The following is a 26,023-nucleotide window of genomic DNA, read 5'->3' on the forward strand; positions in this document are numbered from 1 at the left end:
GCTCAGACAGAGAAACACGAGATGCACTTGGTTGCCCATGGATTTGAAATACTCTGTCTAGATTCTCTACCCCATTCCAACCTCCACACACACTTTTACTGTCACACCCTCAACTTTCCCTAAGCCTAAATTCCAGAGTTTTCCTGCAGCTGCCCACTCTCAGGATCTATCCTGCTTTGGCAAGCAGAAAGGACCCCAAGGAAACAACTTGGGAGATCACTCACAGCAAAGCGCCCCTTACTGACCACACAGGTTCTGCTTCTTCAATAAGAGATGTCTTTAACAAAAGCACTACACAGGTGTAGATTCTTGTGTGAACAAAACAGACCCACATCCTTACTTATCTCATAGAGTCTTGTCTGCTACCTGTTTGAGGACATTTTCAGGATCTGTTAGCAGCATTCGGAAGTTTCTATAATCTGCTATATCGCTGATTATATTTGCTGGCGGTGAATTCCTGAAACACAGACTGACACATGCACTCGCGGAGGTGTGTCCAGAATGCTTTGTGGCTCTCGGAGCTCCTGATGAACCAAACTCACATTCTTCCTCATTTTGCCTTTTACTGCTGCTCTCCTGGATCCTCCAGCCCACGGGAGTGAGGCCCTTTTCATGCTAATGTCTGTGTGTGGTTGGTGTTTTCCTGTCTTGCAAACCCATTGATTAAACTCCACAGTCTTCCCCGCGGCTCATCAGTATTCCCTTCCTGAATGTATGCCCCTGCGTCCACCCCGCTCCACCGCCTCCCATATTCATTCCAGCCTCTGAGTCTGTCCAGGACTCACTCCCTGGTATCTTTCCACCCAAGAGAGTAACTTTGATTCTTCTCTCCCACAGGAAGATGACTTGAACGGAATCCATATTGTGGCCTTTGCGGAGAGGAGTGACCCAGGTAGGAACCCTACACCCCATCCCCACTCTTACACACCTTAAGCCAAAACTGACCTCTCTCCTTTGTCAGCCCTCACCCTTTCTTCCGTCATTTCCGGTCTTCCGCAAACCGCAAGGTAACGAACGCCCCCTGGTGGTAGCCTGTTAGGGATGATTCCACATTCAAATATGCACACAGCTAAGAGAGTATGCGGGAGAAGGCAATGGCACCTCACTCCAGTACTCTTGCCTGGAAAATCCCATGGATGGAGGAGCCTGGTGGGCTACAGTCCATGGGGTCGCTAAGAGTCGGACACGACTGAGCAACTTCACTTTCACTTTTCACTTTCATGCATTGGAGAAGGAAATGGCAACCCACTCCAGTGTTCTTGCCTGGAGAATCCTGGGGACGGGGGAACCTGGTGGGCTGCCGTCTCTGGGGTCGCACAGAGTCGGACACGACTGAAGCAACTTAGCAGCAGCAGCAAGAGAGTATGCCGGAGAAGGCAATGGCACTCCACTCCAGTACTCTTGCCTGGAAAATCCCATGGACGGAGGAGCCTGGTGGGCTGCAGTCCATGCGGTCGCCAAGAGTCGGACACAACTGAGCGACTTCACTTTCACTTTTCACTTTTATGCATTGGAGAAGGAAATGTCAACCCACTCCAGTGTTCTTGCCTGGAGAATCCCAGGCACGGGGGAGCCTGGTGGGCTGCCATCTATGGGGTCGTACAGAGTTGGACATGATTGAAGCGACTTAGCAGCAGCAGCAGCAAGAGAGTATGACCCTGGAGAAGGAAATGACAACCTACTCCAGTATTCTTGCCTGGACAATCTCATGTACAGAGGAGCCTTGGCAGGCTACAGTCCGTGGGGTCGCAAAGAAGTGGACACTACTGAGTGACTAAGCACAGCACAAGTGAGTATGAACCTCATTCTGCCTAGCTGCCTATTAAGAAGCACTGAGGACTAAGGAGGAGGGTGTTAAAACATCCTGGCTTTAAGGATGTGTATGTGGGTGCTATGCTTAGTCGCTCAGTCGTGTCCAACTCTGCGACCCCAAAGACTGTAGCCCACCAGGCTTCTCTGTCCATGGGGATTCTCCAGGCAAGAATACTGGAGTGGTTTGCCATGCCCTCCTTCAGGGGATCTTCCCAACCCAGAGATCTAACCCTGGTCTCCCACATTGTGGGCAGATTCTTTACTGTCTGAGCCACCAGGGAAGCCCAAGAATACTGGAGTGGGTAGTCTATCCCTTCTCTAGGGGATCTTCCCAGCCCAGGAATGGAACCAGGGTCTCGTGCATTGAAGCTGAGCTACCAGGGAAGCCCCTGTGTATAGGAGGAGGGAGGTAAATTTCTGTTCACATTTAAACTTCATTTACCAATGTTGTGATCTAGCCTATATGAATTACAATCCTACCTTAAAATAACAACTGTGTATCCTTTGGTCTGCAAAATATTGTCTATGCTTGGGAAATTTCATAGAAAATATTCCACCAAATAATGAGAACTGGGCAAAACAAGCAGCTTATTTCTAAAGTACAAAATGACCCTATAAATGGGTGTTAAGCTGGTCAAGTTTTTCCTGGTTTCACTCTTTTTAACACCAGTGGAGAGTGAAGGGCAGGAAAAATTAATTTTGCAGGTGGTAAAATTCTGGATTCCTACAGCAGTGCTCTGTAAATAAAGTTTCCCAAAGGGAAGGGTAAGCGGTGATTGTGAAGTGTGTTTTGGAAGACTTGGGGCAATCCAAAACGCAACCAGAGAAGGCAGGGAACTTCCTTTAGGATGGCTAAGCAGCCAGGCAATGAGGTGCCTGGGCAGGGTTTCCCAACCCAACAGTGCCACCGAGCCACCTGGGACTGACTGAAACAAGCTCTGAGCCAAGTGCTGATGCCCTGTGGGGTTTGGGAACCACTGTTCCGGGTAAGATACATTTGTATGGCATTTGCCTCAGCCTCTCATATATTCATTCATAAAGACAGATAAGGAAGTAGCGGGTCAGAGAAGTTCAACAAACTGCTGAAGAGGGCACAATGAGCTAGTAGGAGGCCACAAAGAGGGGACGGTTGTCCCATTCATCAATATATACCTGGTTCTTGTCTGTGCCTTGACACAGAGTAGGTGCTTAATAAATACCTGTGAGCAGATGATTAGATATGCTGATGACTGGCTGAGACCGAGCCCAGCTCGTCACTATCTGAACAGCATTTTGTTTCTTTGGTAAAACACTGTCAGCCTCCACAGTTTCTTACAAACTGAAACCCAGATGGTTTTATCATGCAATTTTTAAAATTGAGGTATAACTCACATACCATAAGATACACTGTTCTTTAAATATTTATGTATTTGGCTACCCTGGGTCTTAGTTGTGACCTGCGAACTCTTAGTGGCAGCATGTGGGATCTAGTTCCCTGACCAGGGATCGAACCCGCCTGTGCACTGGGAGCACTGAGCCTTAGCCACTGGGCCACCATGGAAGTCCCTAAGGTTCACCTTTCCTAAGTGTGCAATTCAGCAGTTTTACTATATTCACAAAGTTGTGCAAACATCACCACTATCTAATTCCAGAACACTTTCATCATCTCAAAAAAACCTCATCTCAATTAGCAGCCACTCCTATTCCCTTTTCCTCCACCCGCTGGCAACAACTCAATGTACTTTCTGTCTCTAGGGATTTGACTGTTCTGGATAGTTCATGTAAATGAAGTCATGTAATATGTAGCCTTTTGTACCTAGCATCTTTCACTTACCATAATGTTTTCCATATTCATCTGTATGTGGTATGCATCAATAATTCATTCCTTTTTAGGGTCAAATAATATTCCTCTGTATGAAAAACAAATTTATGCTCCAAATTATCTGAAAGCTTCCTTCCCATTTTTTTCATTAATTTTTTGGAATGTTCACTCGTGTCCCAGTTTTCCCATCATTGACTTGCAGATTTGGGAAAACTCTTCAAGAAAACCTAATCTGTGTCCAAAAAAAATATCAGTACGTTTCCAGCTTTTTTCCACAATTCTGGCTACCCCCAGCCCCTGGAGAAGAAAATAGCAAAGAAGCCAGTTGCCCAAGGTTTACAAGCTATAATCAAACCGAATGGGATCCCTGGTGTTGTGTGAACAGAGACGAAATGGCCATCAGCAGCAGCCTGCTGGCGAGACTCCAGGGGGCTTCCTTCCCCACCCCCTGCCCCCTCCCAGGATTGTGGGGAGGCCTGTCTGGCTCTCTGGAACAATGGAACAAAGAGGCCTCGGAGAAGCTGCAGGAACCTGTTTGACCGAGATTGCTGCTGTAATGAATCAAGCTCCTGAAACTACTTCCACCTCCTCCCTGCGCAAATATCCCTGGGCCTGAAGCCTTGTCTTGCCCCACAGGAGCCCATGCTGGGGCTTGTTACTGGGAAGCTGGAAGAAATGCACTGGGGGTGGAGGTTGGGGAGGGAGGATGGGCTCACAGCATCTTTCCTCAGGGAGGGGGTGGGGGACTGGCCCGCTCAGGGCTGGGAAAGAGAAAGACTTTTCCGTGAAAGTTCCTGACTCTGCAACTAGTCAGTCATTACTGCAGGTCACTGATGTGTAACCAGGGCAGAGGGGCCTGGCTGCAGGACTAGGAATTTCATTCCTACCCAGACAGTACTTCCTGATATAGCTGCTCTTGCTAACAAACTCCGCGGGGCCCATTGCACCAACCAAACCCCTACCCAGTCACCAAAGAAAATAGTACAGGTCTCTTAAAGAGCTAAGAGTCTGGAGGAAGTGTGCTCTGGGCTTTATGGAGGTGGTCCTATTTGGTCCTTAAAGCCACCATGTGATATATGCAAGATGATGATCCCCCCAACATCAGATGAGAAAAGTGATTCTTAAGGGTTAAATGACTTGCCCAAATCACTTGCTGTATTCAAGCCAAGATTCAAATTCTGGCAAGCTGTCTTGACCTCTGACTACATCGTGATTCTGATAAAGATGAGAATGATGGTGACTTATTGTATTCTTAGATGAAGTAACCCCATGTGGGAGGTACTACTTTTATTTTTACAACTGATGAAGTCGAGGAGGCCCAGAGCAGCTGACTTGCTGGGGAGCAGTGGATCTGGAATTAAACTGAGCGCTGACTGGGTGCATAGCCCCCACCCTGAAACACAAAGCCCTACTTCATGTCTACCCATCTTTCAGAATTACTACCCTGCAGAGTCTGAGTGACTGTTTAGCCTGCCCTCCTTCCTCTCCGCTGTCCTTTACCACCCTCTGCACCTCCAACATTTGAAAAGACCCAAAGAAGTTCAGTGAAGCACTCAAGATGGCACGTCAGAGGCATAGCAGGCACAGGAGTTTAGATTTCTGGATGGCTCCTTTGGGCACTGTCCACCCAACCACACTACCTCCCTGGGGTCGCCCCAGCCAGCTGCGGGCTCTGAGCAAGGGATGGGGGAGGTGGGAGCCAAGAGAGCAAGAAAAAGAAGAGGGAGTGAGGAGAAAGGAGCCACCTGGAAGCTTGACAGCCCAATCAATGAAGAAAACTACCTCCCCACTGATGCTCCCAGATTTGGAATCTACGATTATTCAGCAGCAGCAGTAATAAAGGTCTCTCCGAGTGACCTGTCTCTCAAGGACCCTCCCAGCGGTTCTGACAGTCCCAGTTGAGGACTTGTGTTCAGGGATTGCAGACCCTGCCTGCTCTCTGGCCCTGAGCACAACTGCTGGATCTCTTCTGCGGTGAGCTCTCCCCCCGGTTGTGACTGCAGGCAGGCCTGGCTGGAAATGACCTTTACAGCTCTCTGGTCTTGCCCAGTGCCCTGTGGTGCTGCCCGGCTTCCTCTTCCACAGCCTCCTCTCAGCTCTTGCGCTCAGAATGCAGCCAGATCTACTGTTTGACAGGTGTGAAAATGATCCATCCCCCCTGCCGCCCCCAGAGGTGTCTGCATCAGGCTGACATCTTTAGAGCACTGGATGAAAGGGTCACAAAGTGGCATTTCTACGTGAGCTCATGCTGGATGGATATGGGCACCGGGGACATCAGCACTAACAAGCTGGAGATGCACTGAGATGCACTGAGGCTGCTGTCTGAGCCTATGGAATACAACCAGTGAGGGGCCCCTAGTGCAAGGGTCCAAGCCCTTGTTCCAACTGAGTTTCAACAGCCTCAGGTTCTTGTAAAATGTTTTTGACACTAGTTGCCTCAAATAGGAAGACTGACTGCTTAATTGAGCTTCCAAATTTAAATTTGATCAAATTTAAAATGCAGTTCTTGCTAAATATAGTTCCAAGCACTGAAATATCTGCATATTTCATCTTCACAGCAGCCCTGTGCTTATAGGTAGTCATCATCGTTCAGTCGCTAAATCGTGTATCTGGCTCTTTGCGACTCCATGGACTGTAGCTCATCAGGCTCCTCTGTCCAAGGAATTTCCCTGGCAAGACTACTGGAGTGGGTTGCCATTTCCTTCTCCAGGGGATCTTCCCAACCCAGGGATTGAACTCGTGTCTCCTGCATTGCAAGCAGATTCTTTACCACTGAGCCACCAGGGAAGCCCTTGTAAGCAATAGGTACTGTCATTATCATCTTCCCTGATATGCAGTTAGGGAACAAAGGTATGGAGACATTAAGCAGCATCCCTCGGTCATATGACTAATCAGTGCTAGAACTGGGATTCCAACCCAGGCAGTCCAGCCCCAAGCCCTGGACTGTAACCGCCACCTCTGCTCCTGTACCCTTTGCCTTGCCCACCAGTTCCGGACCCCAAGAGCTCGGGTTTCCCAGATGGCGCTGGTAGTAAAGAACCCACCTGCCAATGCAGGAGACATAAGAGACGAGGGTTCGATCCCTGGGTCAGGAAGATCCTCTGGAGAAGGGCATGGCAACCCACTCTAGTATTCTCGACTGGGAAATCCCATGGATAGAGGAGCCTGACAGACCACAGTTGCAAAGAGGCGGACACGACTGAAGCGACTTAGCACATATGCACACACACAAGAGCTAGGAGACAGAGAGGAGGAGCGCCATGGTAAGGACTGATAGGGTGTGCTAATGTCTCAGGGGCCAGCTCAGGACCGTGGGGCCCATACCATGGTCCCCATCTAACAGGTGACTGAGTGACTCACCTTGTCAGGGACATGCTCTCAACTTTGTCTCCCATGGCTCCCAAAGGGCCCAGGTTCAGACGCCACGCTGCTGCTTACGCACTGAGTGGTCCTCTGAGAGGAGACCTCTCAGGTGACTGCCCTCCACACCTCTGTGTCCCGGCATCTGGCCCTGGATCTGATACACGTGGGCACACAGGATATACCCGCCCAGTGACACCAGGAGCCCTCCTACTAACGAAGGATGAACATAGTGAAGAACACTTGACATGAATTAAATGCTGATGGAGTGGGAAAGAAAGAAGACAGGGAAAACCTTTGCAGTCTCTTCTGCAAGTGCCTGGCATGATAACAATAGTATCATTTTTATCAACAAGCCCCCAAGGTCACAGGGAAGCTCTTTTCTCCATTGTCAGTTGAGATAGAAGCCCCAGAGAGGTTAAGTGACCTGTGCAGGGTCTTCTAAGTCCAGACACAACCTGCAAGCCACGTGATGCCTGCTTATTTGTGTCACCTCCCTCAGAAGCAATAGTCACAGGACTTCGCCATCCAGCCCGGTTCCCCAAGCCTAGGCCTGTCTCCAGGAGCGAGACTCCGAGTCCCATAACTGCACCTGGGGTAGCAGTGTGGGGGCGGGGGTGTCTCCAGCGTATTTATGGGATGAGCGCCGCCAGCCCCTGAGGATGGGTCAGGAGGACAGTGTGAGGGCCTGGTGGGCAGCGTGCAGAGGGCCTGGACCTGTTACTGTGGGGCCCTTGCTGGGTCTGAGACACACATGTGTCTGCCAGACAGGCCCTGGCTTCTGGCACGGCTGGAACTGGCCTGGAACTGGTCCCCCAGGGCTTGTGCAGCCTCATTCCCACCAGGCCCTCCCTGCCTGGGAAGGAGGAAAGCATAATGATCATCGTCTCCTCCCATAAAGATGTGATTCCCAGAGGCCTCCTGCTCACCGTGGGAAACCTGGCTCAGCCTGAGCCCTAGGCTCTGGGTCGTGGGATCTCAGGGTCCAGTCTCGTCTGGCAGGGAAGGAATCAGAGCTCTCACTGCATCGGGCGTGCATGTATGTGTGCTCAGTCATGTCCTACTCTTTGTGACACCATGGACTGTAGCCCAGCAGGCTCCTCTGTCCATGGAGTTTCCCAGGCAAGAATATTGGAGCGGGTTGCCATTTCCTCCTCCAGGGGATCTTCCTGATCCAGGGATCAAACCTGCATCTGGTTTATTGTTTTTTTTTTTTAATTCATTTATTTTTAATTGAAGGATAATTGCTTTACAATATTGGTTTGGTTTCTGCCATACATCAACATGAATTAGCCATAGTTGTACATATGTCCGGGGTTTCCCAGATGGCGCTAGTGGTAAAGAACCCACCTGCCAATGCAGAAGGCGTGAGAGATGAGGGTTTGATCCTGGGTTGGGAAGATCCCCTGGAGAAGGAAATGGCAATCCACTCCAGTATTCTTGCCTGGAAAATCCCATGGACAGAGGAGCCTGGCAGGCTACAGTCCATGGGGTTGCAAAGAGTTGCACACAACTGAAGCGACTTAGCCCACACGTATGTACATATGTTATCTGTTACAGAGCCCAGTTTGAGTTCCCTGAATCAAACAGCAAATGTCCATTGGCTACCTATTTTACGTGGGCTTCTTTGGTAGCTCAGATGGTAAAGAATCTGCCTGCAATTCAGGAGACTGGGTTCATTCCCTGGGTCGGAAAGATCCCCTGGAGAAGGGAATGGCAACCCACTCCAGTATTCTTGCCTGGAGAATCCCATGGACAGAGGTACGTGGTGGGCCACAGTCCATGGGGTTGCAAAGAGTCGGACCTGACTGAGCAATTAACATACCCACATATATATATTAAATATGGTAGTGTTTATGCTTCCATACTACTCTCTCCATTCATCTCACCCTCTCCGTCCTCCCCCTCGCCTGTGTCCATAGTCTGATCTCTGTGTCTGCATCTCCATTACTTGCATTCTTTACCATTGGCCCCTCTTCTTTATTTGGATCCAGCTCTGAGATTCCAGGCACACTCAGGGAAATCACTGACAGCCAACTGAACAGGCTGTGGCTCAGCTGCAGACTAGAAAGAGGGGAAGGGGCCCGTGACTACTGGGGAAGGGGGAGGCAAAGGCCAGCCCACCAGCCCCCAGGTCCACCCACGTGTCTCCCACTGCCCATGCCCTCGCTTCCCTCATGTGGATGCTTTCACTCCTGGTGCTCGAATCTCAAGCACAGACTTGAGCAAGAAGATGCAGCAGTTTGGGTCAGTGTGTGGAGACCACACACTATGGACTATGGAAACAGAACCTGAGGTGTAGACCAAAGACCTGAGTTAGAATCCTGGCTCTGCCACTTGCTGGTGTGAGATGCTGGGCAAATCAGGCACTCTCCCTGCATCTGAATTTCATCCTCTTTAAAATGGAGATAATAACATCTTCCTACCCTTCATCAGGACTAGATACAAAGATTAAATGCAAAAGTACTTAACAGCCAGTAGCCAGTAAATGCTTGAGAAATACTGGTAAAATCAAGGTTGGGCAACATGATCGCAGGCTTCCTGCATATAAAGAACAATACCCTGTGTGCTTAAAGGAAGAAGACTTCTTGAGAAAAAAGGAAATTTCAGTTTGATGAAAGAAAACAACTCTTGGCTGTCTGGGTTACTGATTCTGTACTAGACCTTTAGGGAGGCCAGAGGGTCTCAGTGCTGGAAACATTCAAGAGAGAAGACAGACCAATGTTCTGGGTGGGGCTATCTATACACCTGCCTGGATATGTGGGATATTTGGGAATCCCTTCTGGCTTTGAGAATAGTGGCTTCTCTAACTAATGACCACAGAGAATAGCTCTCTACTTTCAATGGTGAAATAACTGCTAGTCTATAAATCTCAATAATATTTCCTCTTTTTTCTTAATCTACCTTTTAAAAAAGAATTACAGGCTATTCTTTTTGAGAAATACATGGTCACAGTCTTAAAAGCCCTCTAAGCTGGGTATATCATTGATAAGAAAATGTTCATTAATTTCAAACTCATTCATTCATTCATTCATACAGTTGCAACTGTGAACTAGTCTTGTGCTTAACATTGAATTATGAAAGTGAAATATGGCTCCCAACACCTGCCTTCTTGGTCAAAAAGAGGGATCCACAGTGGATGTGTCCCTTTTCCAGGACACCTGTTTTAAAACAAAACAGAAGTGGTCCCTAAGAAGAAACTGAACTTGTAAGTTAAAATTTTAGTGACTAAATACATATGAGGGCAGTGGGGCTGTCTTAATTCTGCTTTCACAGATGAATGAGAATTCATTCCAACAAGGATTTCAGGCTGGGGATTAATGGAGGTAAATAGGGCTTCCGAGCCTTGGATCAGGAATATAAAAATTAACCTAATGACTTTAAAACAAAGTAAGTACACCTTGCTTTAATCCTGCACTGAGGCAAGGTTCTCATAGTCATAGCAGCTGCTGTAGCCACCCCTGCAGCCTTCAATCAGCAACAGGGACCAGAAGGAATCACTCTATGATATACCACCTCCTGGGGTAACTGCACAGGAAAATGTCTTCTCTGCCACATGGGTCCAAAACTGTATCTAGCCCACCCTTGTGCCCAGATCATTGCACTTAAGACATAAGCACTGGATAAACAGATGAACGGCCAGGTTCCTCGTATTCAGGCAGAAGAATGTCAGAGAATTTCAGAAGAATCATAACTAAGCCTTACTTTGTGTCAGGCATCATCTAAGTGCTATAGACACTAACTCATGTAACTAATAATCAGTCTACAAAATCGGTACTATTGTTATCATCCCCCTTTTACTGACAAGAAACCAAGACATTAAATGACTTGCCCTAAGTCACACTCCAAACAGCAGACCCAGGATTTGGACCATTTGGCCCAAGGGTCCACATGTTTAAGAATCAAGCTGGGCTGCCTCCCTGAAGAACAGGTTCTGTTCTTGGAAATATTCAGGGATGCAGAGGGAGTAGCCCATTACAGAATACATCATCCAGAATGTCAAAAACTGCCCTTGACTCTGGATGAAACTTCCCAACGTTAATGGCAACTCATTTGTTAATTTATTTGAGGCATGTTTTTTGAGCTGTCCTCGCTCCTCCATAGGCACAAAGAATATTCTCCTCACAAAAAAACCTTTCTGTATTTTTAAAAACAAGCATTAAACCGCAATTTTGACTTATCTTGTTTACGTAAAAACTCCAGATCATTTGATTTTTCTTGCAGGACCCAATTTTTGTTCCTTCAATCTTTCTCTTTTTATCTCCAAACCTGCTCTGAAACAGAAATGTCCCTGTATGTACATTCCTATTTATAAATCGTGATATGTGGGTTTTCCATCAGAAACGAGCAGTGCCATCTTGTGTGTTCGGCTTCCGTTCAGATCTTCTTCCTCTACACTTGTACCTAGACCTGTTTCTGCCTTCCCTTATGTCAGTCAGTCTTTTGCACTTCAGCTTTACCTTCTACATGAATTCCGGACTGTGTTGTTGAATTTCATCTTCTTTGTGAATTTCTGATTTGTCACATGTGATTCTTGCTTTCCAGAGTACTGGCAGCCACACCTTATTTGTAGCCATCCATCTCTTTTCGGCTGCTGAAAGTGGTGACTGAAGCTCTTGAGGAAAAACCCCCCAGTGCAGTCTGTGTATTTGATGATACATAAACTCAGAGATAACCCAGGTGGCACCATAGTCCCTGTCCTGTGACACATCGACACGCCCAGAGAAGGCAGATTCATAGTGTCCAGGTAGCAGCAGCCAATGGCACTCTGGAGGGACCTTCTCAGCCACACCTGCAGGCAGCAGGAGGAATAGTCCCACCTCCACTCCCACCCCTACAGTGATAGATGTTAAACTCTAAAGCACAAAACCCCATCCATCTCTGTCATACAGTCTAATTTGTCATACAATTCAGAGGATAGATGGAAAAATCACCCAGACCACCCAGATCTCTGCAGGATAGGGCTGCAGGCCATAAAGACCCTCTTCTCTGCTAGAGGTAGCTCTGCCTTCCAGGTAACAAGGGCTGAGGGGTCCACTCTGAATCTTTAGTATGATTTAGCCACACTTAAGGAGAAGGTGATGGCACCCCACTCCAGTACTCTTGCCTGGAAAATCCCATGGACAGAGGAGCCTGGTGGGCCGCAGTCCATGGGGTCGCCAAGAGTCCAACACGACTGAGCGACTTCACTTTCACTTTTCACTTTCATGCATTGGAGAAGGAAATGGCAACCCACTCCAGTGTTCTTGCCTGGAGAATCCCAGGGACGGCGGAGCCTGGTGGGCTGCCGTCTATGGGGTCCCACAGAGTCGGACACGACTGAAGCAGCTTAGCAGCAGCCGCAGCAGCAACCACACTTTAAAAGACTACACTCACTCAAAACAGAGCTGCTAAAAATAGTGTGCATTTTACCTAGAGTGTATTAGGGAAGAGGAAGTGCAGGGAAAACACTTTCCCAAGAGGTCCCAGGTAGCCAAACAAAGGCTAGGGTGCCTGGAGAGAGGAGAGGTGTGTTCAACAGAGGCTGCAGAGAGGGGTTCAAACTGACTGGTGGTGTTAGTCGCTCAGTCATGTCCAACTCTTTGCGACCCCATGGACTATAGCCCACCAGGCTCCTCTGTCCTTGAAATTCTCCAGGGAAGAATACTGGAGAGGATAGCCATTTTTCTTCTCCAGGGGGTCTTTCTGACCCAGGGATGGAATCCCTGTCTCGTGCATTGCAGGCAGATTTTTTACTGTCTGAGCCACAGGGAAGCCAAATTGATTGAATGCCATAGATTTCTTTTCCAGTATGTGGTCCACCCAGCATGGGGACAGGTCTTCCTTGTATCTGTGTGTGTTAGTCACTCAATCATATCCAACTCTTTGCAACCCCATGGACTGTACAGCCTGTCAGACTCCTCTGTCCATGGAATTTTCCAGGCAATAATACTGGAGTGGATTGCCATCTCCAGGGTATCTTCCCCACCCAGGATTGAACCCAGGTCTCATGAATTGCAGGCAGATGCTTTACCGTCTGAGCTACTAAGTCATCACTGGTCTCCTTCATCCCAATTGCTGGGCCTCTTCAGATCCATCTCCCCTCAACCTCATCTGTATCCCCCCAGAGAACTCAGCGAGGCCTCCTTACAGTCTTCTCTGTCCTAGGGCTCTTGCACCAGAGGGTTCACCAAGAGACTCTGAGGTCTTTCCATTTTCCTGAGTTTTATTCTAAAACAAACCATGAGTCCCCTATATTCTGGGATTCCCTGAAATCATGGAGCTTTTATATGTGGACACATGGGCGTGCTTTTTCCAGCACCTGGACTTGTACACACAAACACATACACACTGGCACAGAGCTTATTCTCAGGGACTTGTTACAACCTAAACTCTTTGTTACTGATTGGGAGCTGGGGAGAGGGATGCTGAAGATTTAGGCTATGCTTTCTCTTAATAAACATTCCTTTTTTTTCTTACTAAACAAAATTTTTGTTTATGACATAAAGTTTCTGTTTTTTAGTTCTTCAAGGTTTAGGCTTTCTGTGCTCTTGAAGCCATCAGCTTGTCTTAATGAGGCTTGTATTTGCTTTTCATATGAATCATCCTTCCCCTGGTGGGCAATGAGTGCTGTGAATTGAATGAGAAGAGGGCAGAGCTCTCAGGGAAATAGTGATAGGGAGGAAGGGAACCCCATTCACTAACTCAGAGCTTTGAAATCAACTGTCATAAAGAACCTACCTGCCGAAGCTTTTAAGGTTAATTAGGTCCCATTTGTTTATTTTTGCTTTTATTTCCAATATTCTGAAGTGAAGTAAGCCAGAAGGAAAAACATAAATACAGTATACTAACGCATATATATGGAATTTAGAAAGATGGTAACAATAACCCGGTGTACGAGACAGCAAAAGAGACACTGATGTATAGAACAGTCTTATGGACTCTGTGGGAGAGGGAGAGGGTGGGAAGATGTGGGAGAATGGCAGTGAAACATGTAAAATATCATGTAGGAAATGAGTTGCCAGTCCAGGTTCGATGCATGATGCTGGATGCTTGGGGCTGGTGCACTGGGACGGCCCAGAGGGATGGTATGGGGAGGGAGGAGGGAGGAGGGTTCGGGATGGGGAACACATGTATACCTGTGGCGGATTCATTTTGATATTTGGCAAAACTAATACAATTATGTAAAGTTTAAAAATAAAATAAAATTGGAAGAATAAAAAAAAAAAAAAAAAGAACCTACCTGCCAATGCAGGTAGACGTAAGCGATGCGGGTTTGATCCTGGGTCGAAAAGATCCCCTGGAAGAGGGCACAGCAACTCACTTCAGTATTCTTGCCTGGAGAATCCCATGGACTGAGGAGCCTGGCAGGCTGCAGTAATGGGTCACACAGAGTCGGACACTCTGAAGCGACTTAGCACGCACACATCAATCAGAAGCCCACTTGGTTTGAAAGTTTTAGAAACTCCAGATTGTAGAAGACTAAGGATCCAGGCGAAAAGTTCTTGGTCAACAGAGTGAATGTCCTGGGGAACTGGAACTCTGAGGGATAAAAAATTATCCGTTTTAAGAGATGGCGCAGAGCACTGAGAACCAGTCTGGAGTTTCTCTGTTCTGGGGTTGCACTTTCTGACTCCTAGGCTGGTCAATTTTTACAGGCGGTTTAGCAAATGGAATTTAGCTTTGAGTTACAACCAGACACTTCCCTGTGAAACTTTTAATTTCTTTATTCAAAATGTTTATCATTTCCTTTGAATAAGCTGCTGTGTGTCTGGAGTTCTCATCTGGCTCATTTTATAGAATAATCCTGTAATCGAGGGTATGCACCAAATAACCTAAGAAACCCTATGGAAAAGCGGCACTTTGCTTTCCCTCTTAGAAACCATGTATGCGCAGAGCTTACTCAACCTTCTTGTATCCTGCTTCAGATGGCTATGAGTTCCTGGAGATCCTGAAGCAGGTTGCCCGGGACAACACAGACAACCCGGACCTGAGCATCGTATGGATTGACCCCGATGACTTTCCTCTGGTGAGTGGCTCAGACTGGGGCCTCGTCCTTGGTCACCATCACAGTCTCACATTTGTGTTTAGCATGAGAACTGGATGCACAGAGGAGGAGGTGAAATAGGAGGGGCCCTTGCAGAAGCCCAGTGGCTGCCTCTACGCAGTGTGAAGGTCTTAGCCCCTGGACAGCACTGCACTTAAGGCCCGGTGCCTACACTGACCTGGTAAGACTTACTGTTCTCACTCCCTGGAGGCCACAGTTCCTCTGGGGCCCACTCAAGTGTGGGTGAAATTCTGCCAACAGTTCCAGAGCTGCCTAACACCCCTTGCTATAACCTCTTTCATGTTCTGAGGGGGACCATCACTCTGAGGCAACCCGAGTTTCTAAACCTTCAGAGATGAACATTCTGCATGGAGTTAAGAACAACTTCTGGGAAGGCAGGGACCCTGTCTGTCTTGTTCATCATGCCCTCCTAGCATAATATCTAGCACCTGTTGAATGTTTAAGGCCCTTAAACTCTTGCTGGGTCAATGATCAAAGCCTTGATTATGCTTCATTTTAAACAGAATAAACAGAATTTGTAGCAATATGTGAGCCCAGTGGTAAAGAATGTAGCTAATATACTCTATTATATGCCCAGAACTATGGTAAATGCTTTATAAGCATCATCTCATCTAACCCTCTCAACAACCCTACGAAGTACAGACCATTGTAATACCTATCTTACAGGATGACAACTGGAGAGGTTTAAGCTGTAAGTGGTATATATGATCTTCTAATCTAGGTCTATGTGATGCCAAAGTTTGGTCTATTAGTCAATAGACTTTAGGTTGAGCTAAATGCCGATACTCAGTACTAGCTATCATTAGGATATAAATGATAGGGACTCCCCTGGTGGTCCAGTGGTTAAGATGCCACACTTCCACTGCAGGGGACACAGTTCTATCCCTGGCAGGGGACCAAAGATCCCACATGCTTTTTGGTGAGACAAAAGATAGGAAAAAAAAAAAGAATATAAATGATCTCTGTCTTCTTCCAGGAATTATCATTTGTTGCATGGGTCACAATTGATCAAACTATGATTAAATATACAAAAATGAGGGGTGTCAGTGATCTCAGGGGTCCTGGAACCCAATCCTACATAGAGGATGAGTGAATCAAAGGCAGAGAATTCCATGTCACCTAAGGTCAGTGTCATAATTCTGGGCAACCCTAACAAAGTCATGGCCTTATAAGATGCTATATATTATAGTTTTGTTTGTTTAGCTGTTACCTGGCTGTAGTTCTCATTTACCTGAACTGTTTTGTTTTGCAAGCTCACAGATGGTTGCTTTTCTCCTGACCTGCTCTGTGTTTGCCTTGCTCTTGCAAATGAGAAATCTTCAGACTTCTGATTTCCAAGTTCTTGACTATCCTCTAGTCCCCATCAGACCATACATTTGTTTGGGAGACTTTCTACCACTGAATCTCTCCATTTTCTTACTTCATGGCCCCTTACTCGTTGAGTCCTGCCCCAGTCAGATATTAGTCCACATGAACCCAAGTCTGTCTGAATGTAGAAGGCTTCTTATTTCTTGCATGCCCACTTACAGCACACCACTGCTTTCCCAGACATCTCAGGAGCAAAGGGGCTCAAGGTAAGGGGTTTTTAAGTGAGATATTATGGAGGGGAATGGCTCCTTCACAATACATAAATTATAAAAGAGCCACAGGGAATTTGGGGAACAACTCTGGACAAGCTCTGTAATATTCTTCCCTCCAGCTTTAGAAGCTTTTATATTATATGCTTTCATAGTTTGTGTTATGACATCTTTTTTCCATGCTTATTTAAAGTGCTGAATGCCAAGTCTTCAATTTCCTCCATGCCCACAGCTGTTTTGGAGACCTTTAACCAATGATGGCCTCATTACTGTGATGGGATGGCAGATGGGTCCAGCCACAAAAAGTGGCTTGAACAGGGGATGATGCCTGCTGTCTAATTTTCTTTTTTGTTGCTACAGCTGGTTGCCTATTGGGAAAAGACTTTCAAGATTGACCTCTTCAAGCCACAGATTGGGGTGGTGAATGTGACAGATGTGAGTATACCTCATGAAAGCTTGCTCAGATAACTTCCACCTGCCCTGTTTCTGCCACACTGCCCAGACTCTGAGATCCTGTATAGGAGTCCAGCCCCTCATGAAATAAGCAGGACCCTTGGCCTTGCTAAAGCTCAGGAGACTTGCCAACATGGACCGATCCTAGTCTGAGTCACGGGTGGGGTCAGGGCAACCAAAAATACTTTTGCTTTTCACCTTATATCGTACCATTCTCTTTTTAAACTGTTTTAATGTAAGCAGAATTTTAATCATTATTAGTGATTTTAAAAAGTGAAAAAGTGAAAGTCACTCAGTCATGTTTGACTCTTTGTGACCCCATGGACCATATATAGTCCATGGAATTCTCTAGGCCAGAATACTGGAGTGTGTAGCCTTTCCCTTCCCCAGGGGATCTTTCCAACCCAGGGATTGAATCCAGGTCTCCTACATTGTGGGCAGATTCTTTACCAGCTGAGCCACAAGGGAAGCCCAAGAATACTGGAGTGGGTAGCCTTTCCCTTCTCCAGGGGATCTTCCTGACCCAGCAATCGAACTGGGGTCTCCTGCATTGCAGGCAGATTCTTTACCAACTGAGTTATCAGGGAAGCCCAGTAATTTAAAAATTAGTTTACAAAATAATAAATGTAGAATTTCCCAGGTAACTGAACATCTACCAAGAGAGTGATAGGACATTGCTAAAAAATAAAAAAAGAAGAACATTGCTAACTGGCTATATAAACAAACAGTGGAGGGATTCCCTGGTGGTCCAGTAGTTAAGACTCTTAGCTCCCAATGGGGGGAGCATGGGTTCGATCCCTGGTTGGGGAACTAAGATCCCACATGCTGTGTGTCCAATAAATAAAATAAAACAATATTTAAAAAATTTAAAAAAACAGTGGAATATATATATATAATATATAATGCAATGGAATATAGATTTCCTTTTATATTGCACAAACAGGACTACAAACAGCAAACACTACACGTACCGTTTGCTACTAAGCATTTCTGTTTAACGGGCTTTCCAGGTGGCGTAGTGGTAAAGAATCGCTTGCCTGTGCAGGACATGGGTTCGATCCCCGGGTTGGGAAGATCCCATGTGCACACATTCCTGATAAGTGTAAGTGACCTGGGGTTCACTGAGCACAGTCACTTGGAACCCCCTGGCATGGCTGACCCTTAGTGCGCTCACTCGCACACTCCTTCTGTCTCTGGATGCAGGCTGACAGTGTGTGGATGGATATTCCCGATGATGATGACCTGCCCACAGCTGAGGAGCTGGAAGACTGGATTGAGGATGTGCTTTCTGGGAAGATAAACACTGAGGATGATGACAACGATGATGAGGAGGATGAAGACGACGATGACGACGATGATAACTCTGATGAAGAGGACAATGATGACAGTGATGATGACGATGAATAGCCTCCAACTCCAGATGAGTTTCACAAAGACGGAACCATAGCCACCCACTACCATGCAGACAGCACAAGGCGGAGCACGCAGCCCCGGCCCGCGTCCAGCCAGTTCCTTTCCCTTTACTGACATCTCTTTCCCCGCTTCTTTCTCATCAGATGTGCAACTTGGCAAATGCCTTTCTAAATCCAGCAGTCCTGCTCGCTTAGCAAGGACAGTGGGGAATTATTCCCATGTTGGCTGTCTTGATTGTTATGAAAAAGCTTTCGTTCGTTGTCAGATCATCAGTGGCCATGGCAGTGCCCGAATCTGGTTGTCTAGAGAGAGCAATCCCCTAACACCTCGATTCAAGTTTACTCGTTTGATATGATAGTAGCAGAATGGACAGCTTGCTAAGTCACAAGCACAGCGTGACCTTACAACAGAGCCCAGGGAAGACACACAATCCATTTAGCCCCTGTGCTTAGAATATTAGTTAGGATCCCTCCTCAAGCCGAGAAGATCCCTTTTAGGGAAGGCTCAGTCTTGGAAATAAATTTTGTAAATCAGCTTCTCTTGGTTCTATTAAACTTATTATTTTAGGTGTAGGTCCAACCATTATGAACTCAGATCCAAGGCTTTGGATGGCTATTGAGAGGTTCTGAAAAACATGCTTACTGATTGTCACCATCATTTCTAGTATATTAGGCTATTGGGATGGGAGGTTGATTTGTTCTCTGAACTTCCCTGTAGATGACCTTCTTACATATACACACAGGGGTTGGGGGAGCTAGAAGGATTAAATGTTTTTAATTCTTTCTGATGTCTTTAGGTCTCTGATTGGGTCAGCTGGTGTCCTAGCTTGAGCTGGGATCCTGATATCCTTCCGTCTTGTCGCTGCTATTCAGCCTTCCCATTCAGAGTCCAAGTTGATTTTTCCAGAGGGCGATTCCCTCTCCATTGATCAGTGCTCCCACAGGTGAACAGGACAACAGTCATTAGGATTCATAACGATGCTCTGGGGCACTGAAAAAATCCCCACGTGCCTTTCAAACTATCTAGAAGTTATATTGTGTTCTGTAGTTTTAGCATTGGGTGTGCATTCTAATGTTCTAATTTATTTTCTCAGTCTTTTAACACATGGGTAAGACACTGCAAATTCTTTGAAAATAGGATGATCCTTTTATGGAATAGCAGCTAACTAACTTCATTAAAGTTTTATTTTGAAAGTACTGAGACTATCTTGAAAATCCTCTCTTGATTTTTTTGTTTTTCTGCTCATTCTTTCCTTTCTGGGCTCCTGTTCTTCCTCTCTATTCCTTCTTAGTTTTCCTTTCTCCTCTCTCTTCCTTTGCCTACCCTTTGAATGTCAGTCTTCCACGGTATCTCTCGGCTCTAACATTCTTCCAAGGCAGCTTATCATCCATGCCCATCAGCTAATAACTTCCAAGTCTGGGTCTCTAACCTTGACCTCTCTCCTTGGTTTCAGACTCACTCATTCAGCTGCTGCTGGACATCTTGGTTTGGAACAAGTGCTTCAGACAACATCACAAGGCCAAACTCATTACCCTCTCCCTTAAACCTGTCCTCCCCTTCATGAATCCCAGTTCAAATGATTAATATCAGCATCTGTCCAGTTGCCTGGGTGGTCTGAAGGGGAGCCCTTCCCCTCTGCACCCATGGCATGTTGTGCCTATCCCACATCCTGGCACTTATCATTTAAAGTGTAACATGTATTTGCATGTCTGTTCTTTCATTAAATCCTACGTAGGCTCCTTGAAGACAAGAGATTTATTCACCATTGTATCCCCAACGCTTAGCACTTTGCTCAGCACAACGCAGACACTCATTTATTGAACTGATGGGTGAATGATTATCAGCACTGTTGGATCACAGTGCTTCCAAGGCCTCCTTATTTTTCTCTCTGCCTCACAAAGCAAGGCAGACCCTTCTCAAGCTGGGCTATGTAGCTATCCACAGAGACTCAAATAAGCTCTGGGAGAGGTGAATTTATACAGTGATCTTTGAAGCTAATCTTTCAAATAGCCAAGAAATGTGTTCTGTCATCAGAGTGGTTTATTTCCCACCCCAGGAAAATTCCCTGGTTCTCAGAAGCCTGACTAATAATATGCATTAAGTTTAAATCATGACATGCTGCTCCTGTTTTAGAAGCACTGGGTGTTAAGCTAGTACTATCTGTAAGTAATAGCACTGTTTTGTTATTTGTCTAAAACTTTTTCAGCTATTTATTGAATATTTGGTATGTGCTCAGAGCACTATTGGAGAAGGCAATGGCACCCCACTCCAGTACTCTTGCCTGGAAAATCCCATGGGTGGAGGAGCCTGGTAGGCTGCAGTCCATGGGGTCGCTAAGAGTCAGACACGACTGAGAGACTTCACTTTCACTTTTCACTTCCATGCATTGGAGAAGGAAATGGCAACCCACTCCAGTGTTCTTGCCTGGAGAATCCCAGGGAAGGGGGAGCCTGGTGGGCTGCCATCTAAGGGGTCACACAGAGTCGGACATGACTGAAGTGACTTAGCAGCAGCAGCAGCAGAGCACTATGCTATCTGCTTTTAATGTATTACCCCATTTAATCCTTAAAAAGATCTTATATGAGTTTTGTTATTTTTCCCATTTTAGATGGGAAAACTGAATGAGGCACAGAGGCTTCAAGTAATTTTCCCAGAGTCACACAAATACTTAAAAGGAATGTAAACATAACCCCATTTTTATACTTAAAGATTTAAACTAAATTTAATTCTTTAAATTAAGCAATCAAAAGATTCCATTTCTGTTACTCAGATGGTGTCCCAAGATGGACTCAAGGGAATTTCTTTTAATCCTTTTTGTTGTTTAAGCCAAGATGTCTTTCTCCCTTTCATTCTGGAAGCAAGTAATCAATTTACAGTGCTAGTAATGTTGCCTAATTAGAACTGTGTGATCCGACCATTCTGCTAGGAAAGCAAAAAACAAACAAACAAACAAACATCGTGTTATCAAGAATGAACATTTACATGTATTTCTTTAGAATATCATGTCTAATTGAAATGAGTTTGTCTTTTCTGTAACAAGGTTGTGTACAGTCCAGGCCCTAGCTTGTATCCCTCAGGAAGCCCATTCTATCAATGATGTGACCAGAGGTCATAATCAAATGACTTTTGACCAACACTCCTGGTTTATGTCCTCTCAAGTGCTGGCGTGTCTCGTGGCCTGTCCTCGAACTTCCTGCTCTCACCCGGTCTCCTCAAGTCTGTTCAGTGTCAGAATCACGTCTGAGTTTTAGAAAACACAGATGACTGTCACCAGCCCAGACCTACTGATATACCATCTCCAGAACCAGGGCTGGCCCTCTGCTGGGGACAGATGCAGGTCAACACTGACCGCTGCTCTTCCCACTCCCCCAGTCATCTCATCCGGCCCACAGCATCCAACACCAATTGTCTCTAGCCAGGCTTCTTCTGAGTCCCAAGCCCCTCGCTCCAGCCATCTTCCCTGGACAGCATCACCTCAGACCAACACAGTTTTGGGGCTTTAAGGGGACGCCCTTAAAAGTAGCTCTCTTGAGGCTTCCCTGGTGGTCCAGTGGCTAAGACTCTGAGCTCCCAATGCAGGGGGCCTGGGTTCTATTCCTGGTCAGAGAACCAGATCCTGTATGCCTCAACTAAACCCCAGCACAGTTAAAAAAAAAAAAAAAAAGTAGCTTTCTTTTCCTGAGGTCTGAACCAACTGAGAAATTAGGTCCAAAAGTCAGCAGATTACCACCCTGATTACAGAGAAGCAGTAATTTGGACACTAGAGATTAGGGAAATGGGCTTCCCAGTTTCCTGCCTCCAAGTTCAAGTCATCCAAGGGAATCAGGTGTGCAGAGAGGACCACTGCCCTCAGGGGTCGTGGATGGAGAGGCAGGAGAAATGAACTGGATCCTTCCCCCAACACACACATTAACTTCATCCTAAGAAACATGGACAAATGGCTGCCACCCGCTAACCAGATAACTCACTCCATCTCAGTACAGGAATAAGGGCTGGGCAAAGGGCCAGCAGTGTTTGGGGAAAGTCCTTCACAGAAGCACAGGAATGGGGAAGAGGTATCGCCCTCCGACAATCTCCCAGCCAGAAATCTTTGAGCCATTACACTGTCTCCTATTCCCACATCCAACAGGAAGCAAGCCCTGTCCTCTTCTCTTCACTTGCTCTTACTGTATAATTAAGGCTTTACAGTCTCAGCTGGGTGACAGCAAGGTTCTGACTGCCCTCCCATCTCCAGTCCTGCACACTGCAATCAAAGGCTTTTTGAAAATGAAAACATGATCGTGTCACATACATGCTTAAAATTCTTCATTGTGCTTTAATTGCTCAGTCATGTCTGACTCTTTGTGACCCTGTGGACTGTGGCCTGCCAGTCTCCTCTGTCCATGGGATTTCCCAGGCAAGAATACTGGAATGAATTGCCATTTCCTTCTCCAGGGAATCCTTCCAACCCAGGGATCAAACCCGTGTCTCTTGTGTGTCCTGCATTGCAGGTGGATTCTTTACCCTCTCAGTCATCAGGGAAGTGGTATTCTATTCCCAACAAGTGTTTAAAAATTTTGTGTTTTTAAAGATTAAAAGGACAAAGAGCAAATATTGATCAGAAAGTTGTCTGATGGCCAGTTGTGCAGTCTAGGCTGTGGGGCATGAAGTTGGGGAGGAAAAAATGAGGTAGCACCTGTAAAGTTAAAACTCCTTGAAGAGTCTCTCCTCCACAAGAGAAAAGCAAAGTCTGAGTAGAGCTGATGCTGGTGATATCTGGGCTCAGGGATGGGAAGCGCACTGGTCTCACTGGGGTGACTGCTGCTGCAAACATCGAGTACTTATCTTGGAATGATGGCATCCAAATGCCCCATTTAGATTATAACATCCAGTTGTTACTTCAGCAGAAGTCAGGTCAGTACCACTGCCAGAGAACTGGGGAGTCAGGACTAGCCTTGTCTTGGGGTTAAAACCAGTTTCCTTTGTAGGACATGGAGGTCTATGCAAACTGTCTCTTGTCAACCTTACCCAGCCTCACTTCTCATGGCACCTCCCAACTGTCTACCCCTCTACTCTGGACATGAGTTTGAGCAAACTCCAGGAGATAGTGAAGGACAGGGAAGCCTGGCATGCTGCAATCCATGGGGGTCTCAAAGAGTTGGACAGGACTTAGTAACTAAACAGCTACTCTCAGAAACTGGCCAAAGCTGCTTGGCTATTTAACACCTCCAAGCCTTGGCTCATGTTCCATCTACCAGAATGCCTGTCCTTCCCCATCTGTGCCTGCCTAGCAAACTCCCATAGAGATACACTCTATGACTCTTCTCCAGTCATGTCCCAGGCAAACTGGCCGCATCCTCTGCTTAGTCCTCACAGCGCCCTGTGGCAGTCTTCTGCAGAACCTGCAACTCTCCCCGCATTAGTCTGAGAGTGATCTTAGGGAGAAGATTTAGGCTGATTCTGTTCTAACCTCAGGGTCTAAGTTCTGTGTGGTACTTAATAAATCGTGTTTGACTAAATACTCTGCTAAACCCTATACAAAGCTAATTTAACAGCTATTAGTACCATTAAGAATGTGCTACTGATTCCTGAAAGTCAGTCTCATTCCAAGTTTTTGGCAACAGTGTCATCTGCTCAGATTTGCTTAGGGTAGACGACTGCTGAAGAAATAGGAACACTATCTCCTTGGCTCAGTAAGATTTCCAATGGGGGATATTCTCTTCCCTTGGGTTAGCAAAGTCTCCCAGGAATATACTCATCATGGTGGGAAGCAAAGCAGTGTGGGGATGACAGCAGAAATCCCAGGCTCCATTCTCTGAAAATGGGATAACCACAGCCACCTAAATATCAAATGCATTTAATACATTCACAGACCCAAATGGTAGAGAGACGAATTAAAGACCTCTTTCAAGTTAACCTGGTATTGTATCAATCTGGACTCTTTAGAGCAGTGATGACTAGAATTCTTAATGTCAGCCCTAGAGCCTGACATTAAGGCTGACATAAAAATGCCAATAATTCCCCTTACAATAGTCATAAATGATTAGGTTACACCTTGTAGTCTTAGTATCGAGTGTGTGCCATGTTCCCATTCATTCATTCACTCATTGCAATATTCAGTCAATGGACCCTTAAAACTGATTACCACATGCAGATCACAGGAGGCAAAACTGAGTGGGTAAGATGGGAGAGCTGAGCAAGGAGCCAGAAAAGGAAAAATGTTTAAAGCCCCATGTCAGTTCTACAAATGCATCATCATTTTGTCTAAAACTACATGAATTCTCAGAACTGCAGAAACACATTCAGGTGTAAATACAGAGAACATAAACACGGTTTTGATTTTCCATGTCAACATTAGCCTGTGTAACTAGAAGACGCTACACGACACAGATAGGGCATTACCAAGTCTCTCTGGTGCAGGGGTGCTCCCCAGACCCACACACTACTCCTGGACCTTGTCTTTGGTATTGGGAAAGCTTGCAGTGGCTGCAGCTGGTCCCATCCTGATAATCCTTTCTCCACTTCCATAATCTTATGGTTTGTCACCTAACATCCTCAAAACTCTTCCAAAATTCTGTTATCTTTATCATGGGCAATGAACGAAAAAGAGTCTTTGGTTTATGTTTGTTACACACTTTTAATCTTTTCTTGAGTAGGTTTTGCTTGTGTAGGTGTAAATTGTGTCCATCTTGGCTGATGGCACAGAGAAACAGAGTTTATCAATAATCTATACAATGAGTATCTTCACATCAATTGCTTAGTCTGATCTTTGTCCATGCAACAGGTAAGAATTTGATTGTGTGCTATAGGTACTCAGTACTAAGGATAGCTGAGTGTAGCAGAAGGCAAGCTCCAATACTTCTTTGTCAAATAATCAAGTTTCCTTTAAGTAGACCTACTGAAAATAAGTCAATAATTTAAACTGAATTAGCAAGCCACTCACAAAAACAATCTAACATTCACCTTTCTACAAATCCAGGGTCTGACATTTTCCTCCCTCCTTACCTGACTTGAAGATTTTTTTCACTTGCTGATTTACTCAAAAGCCTGTCTCACCTCCAAGTTTTAGAACCTAAGAATTTAATTTTCAGTACTCTATTCATTTAAAACATTCTCTTGACCATAAAATGATTGCAACCTATAGTTCTCCTTACAATGACAATTCCACTTTCCCATTCAATCTATCATTACATTGTCTTGGTTTTCAGAGACACTTGACAGGTTATATTTAAAAGGGTATCAAAAGTATTTCAAGAGTAAAAATGTTCCCTAAAAAAGTAGAAAACAAAATCAAGATTACCAAAGAGCAAGTAGGGTGAGGGATAAATCAGGAGTTTGAGATTAACATATATACAGTACTATATATAAAACAAGGACCTGCTGTGCAGCACGGGAAACTATACTCAATATTTTGTAATAACCTATAAGGGAAAAGAACCTGAAAAATATATATGTAGGTATGTATAACTGAATCATTTTGCTGTACACCTGAAACAAACACATTATAAATCAACTATATCTCAATAAATAAATAAACTTTTTAGATTGAAGTAATCACATTAAAAAAAAAGTGACAAAATG

General features: G+C 45.7%; 1 protein-coding gene across 1 annotated transcript in view; it reads left to right on the forward strand.

The window, feature by feature from the left end:
• The window catches only part of CASQ2 (calsequestrin 2), a 71,066-nt gene extending 51,401 nt beyond the window's left edge, over positions 1 to 19,665 (forward strand). Inside the window, exons 8-11 of the mRNA XM_019956744.2 lie at positions 838 to 892; positions 14,881 to 14,981; positions 16,958 to 17,032; positions 18,254 to 19,665. Of these exons, the coding sequence (XP_019812303.2) occupies positions 838 to 892; positions 14,881 to 14,981; positions 16,958 to 17,032; positions 18,254 to 18,457 (435 nt within the window). The 3' untranslated portion in view covers positions 18,458 to 19,665. The remainder of the gene's footprint in view (positions 1 to 837; positions 893 to 14,880; positions 14,982 to 16,957; positions 17,033 to 18,253) is intronic.
• Positions 19,666 to 26,023: the final 6,358 nt, after the last annotated feature.

The sequence above is a fragment of the Bos indicus genome, chromosome 3 (genome assembly GCF_029378745.1).
Source record: "Bos indicus isolate NIAB-ARS_2022 breed Sahiwal x Tharparkar chromosome 3, NIAB-ARS_B.indTharparkar_mat_pri_1.0, whole genome shotgun sequence".
Lineage (NCBI taxonomy): Eukaryota > Metazoa > Chordata > Mammalia > Artiodactyla > Bovidae > Bos > Bos indicus.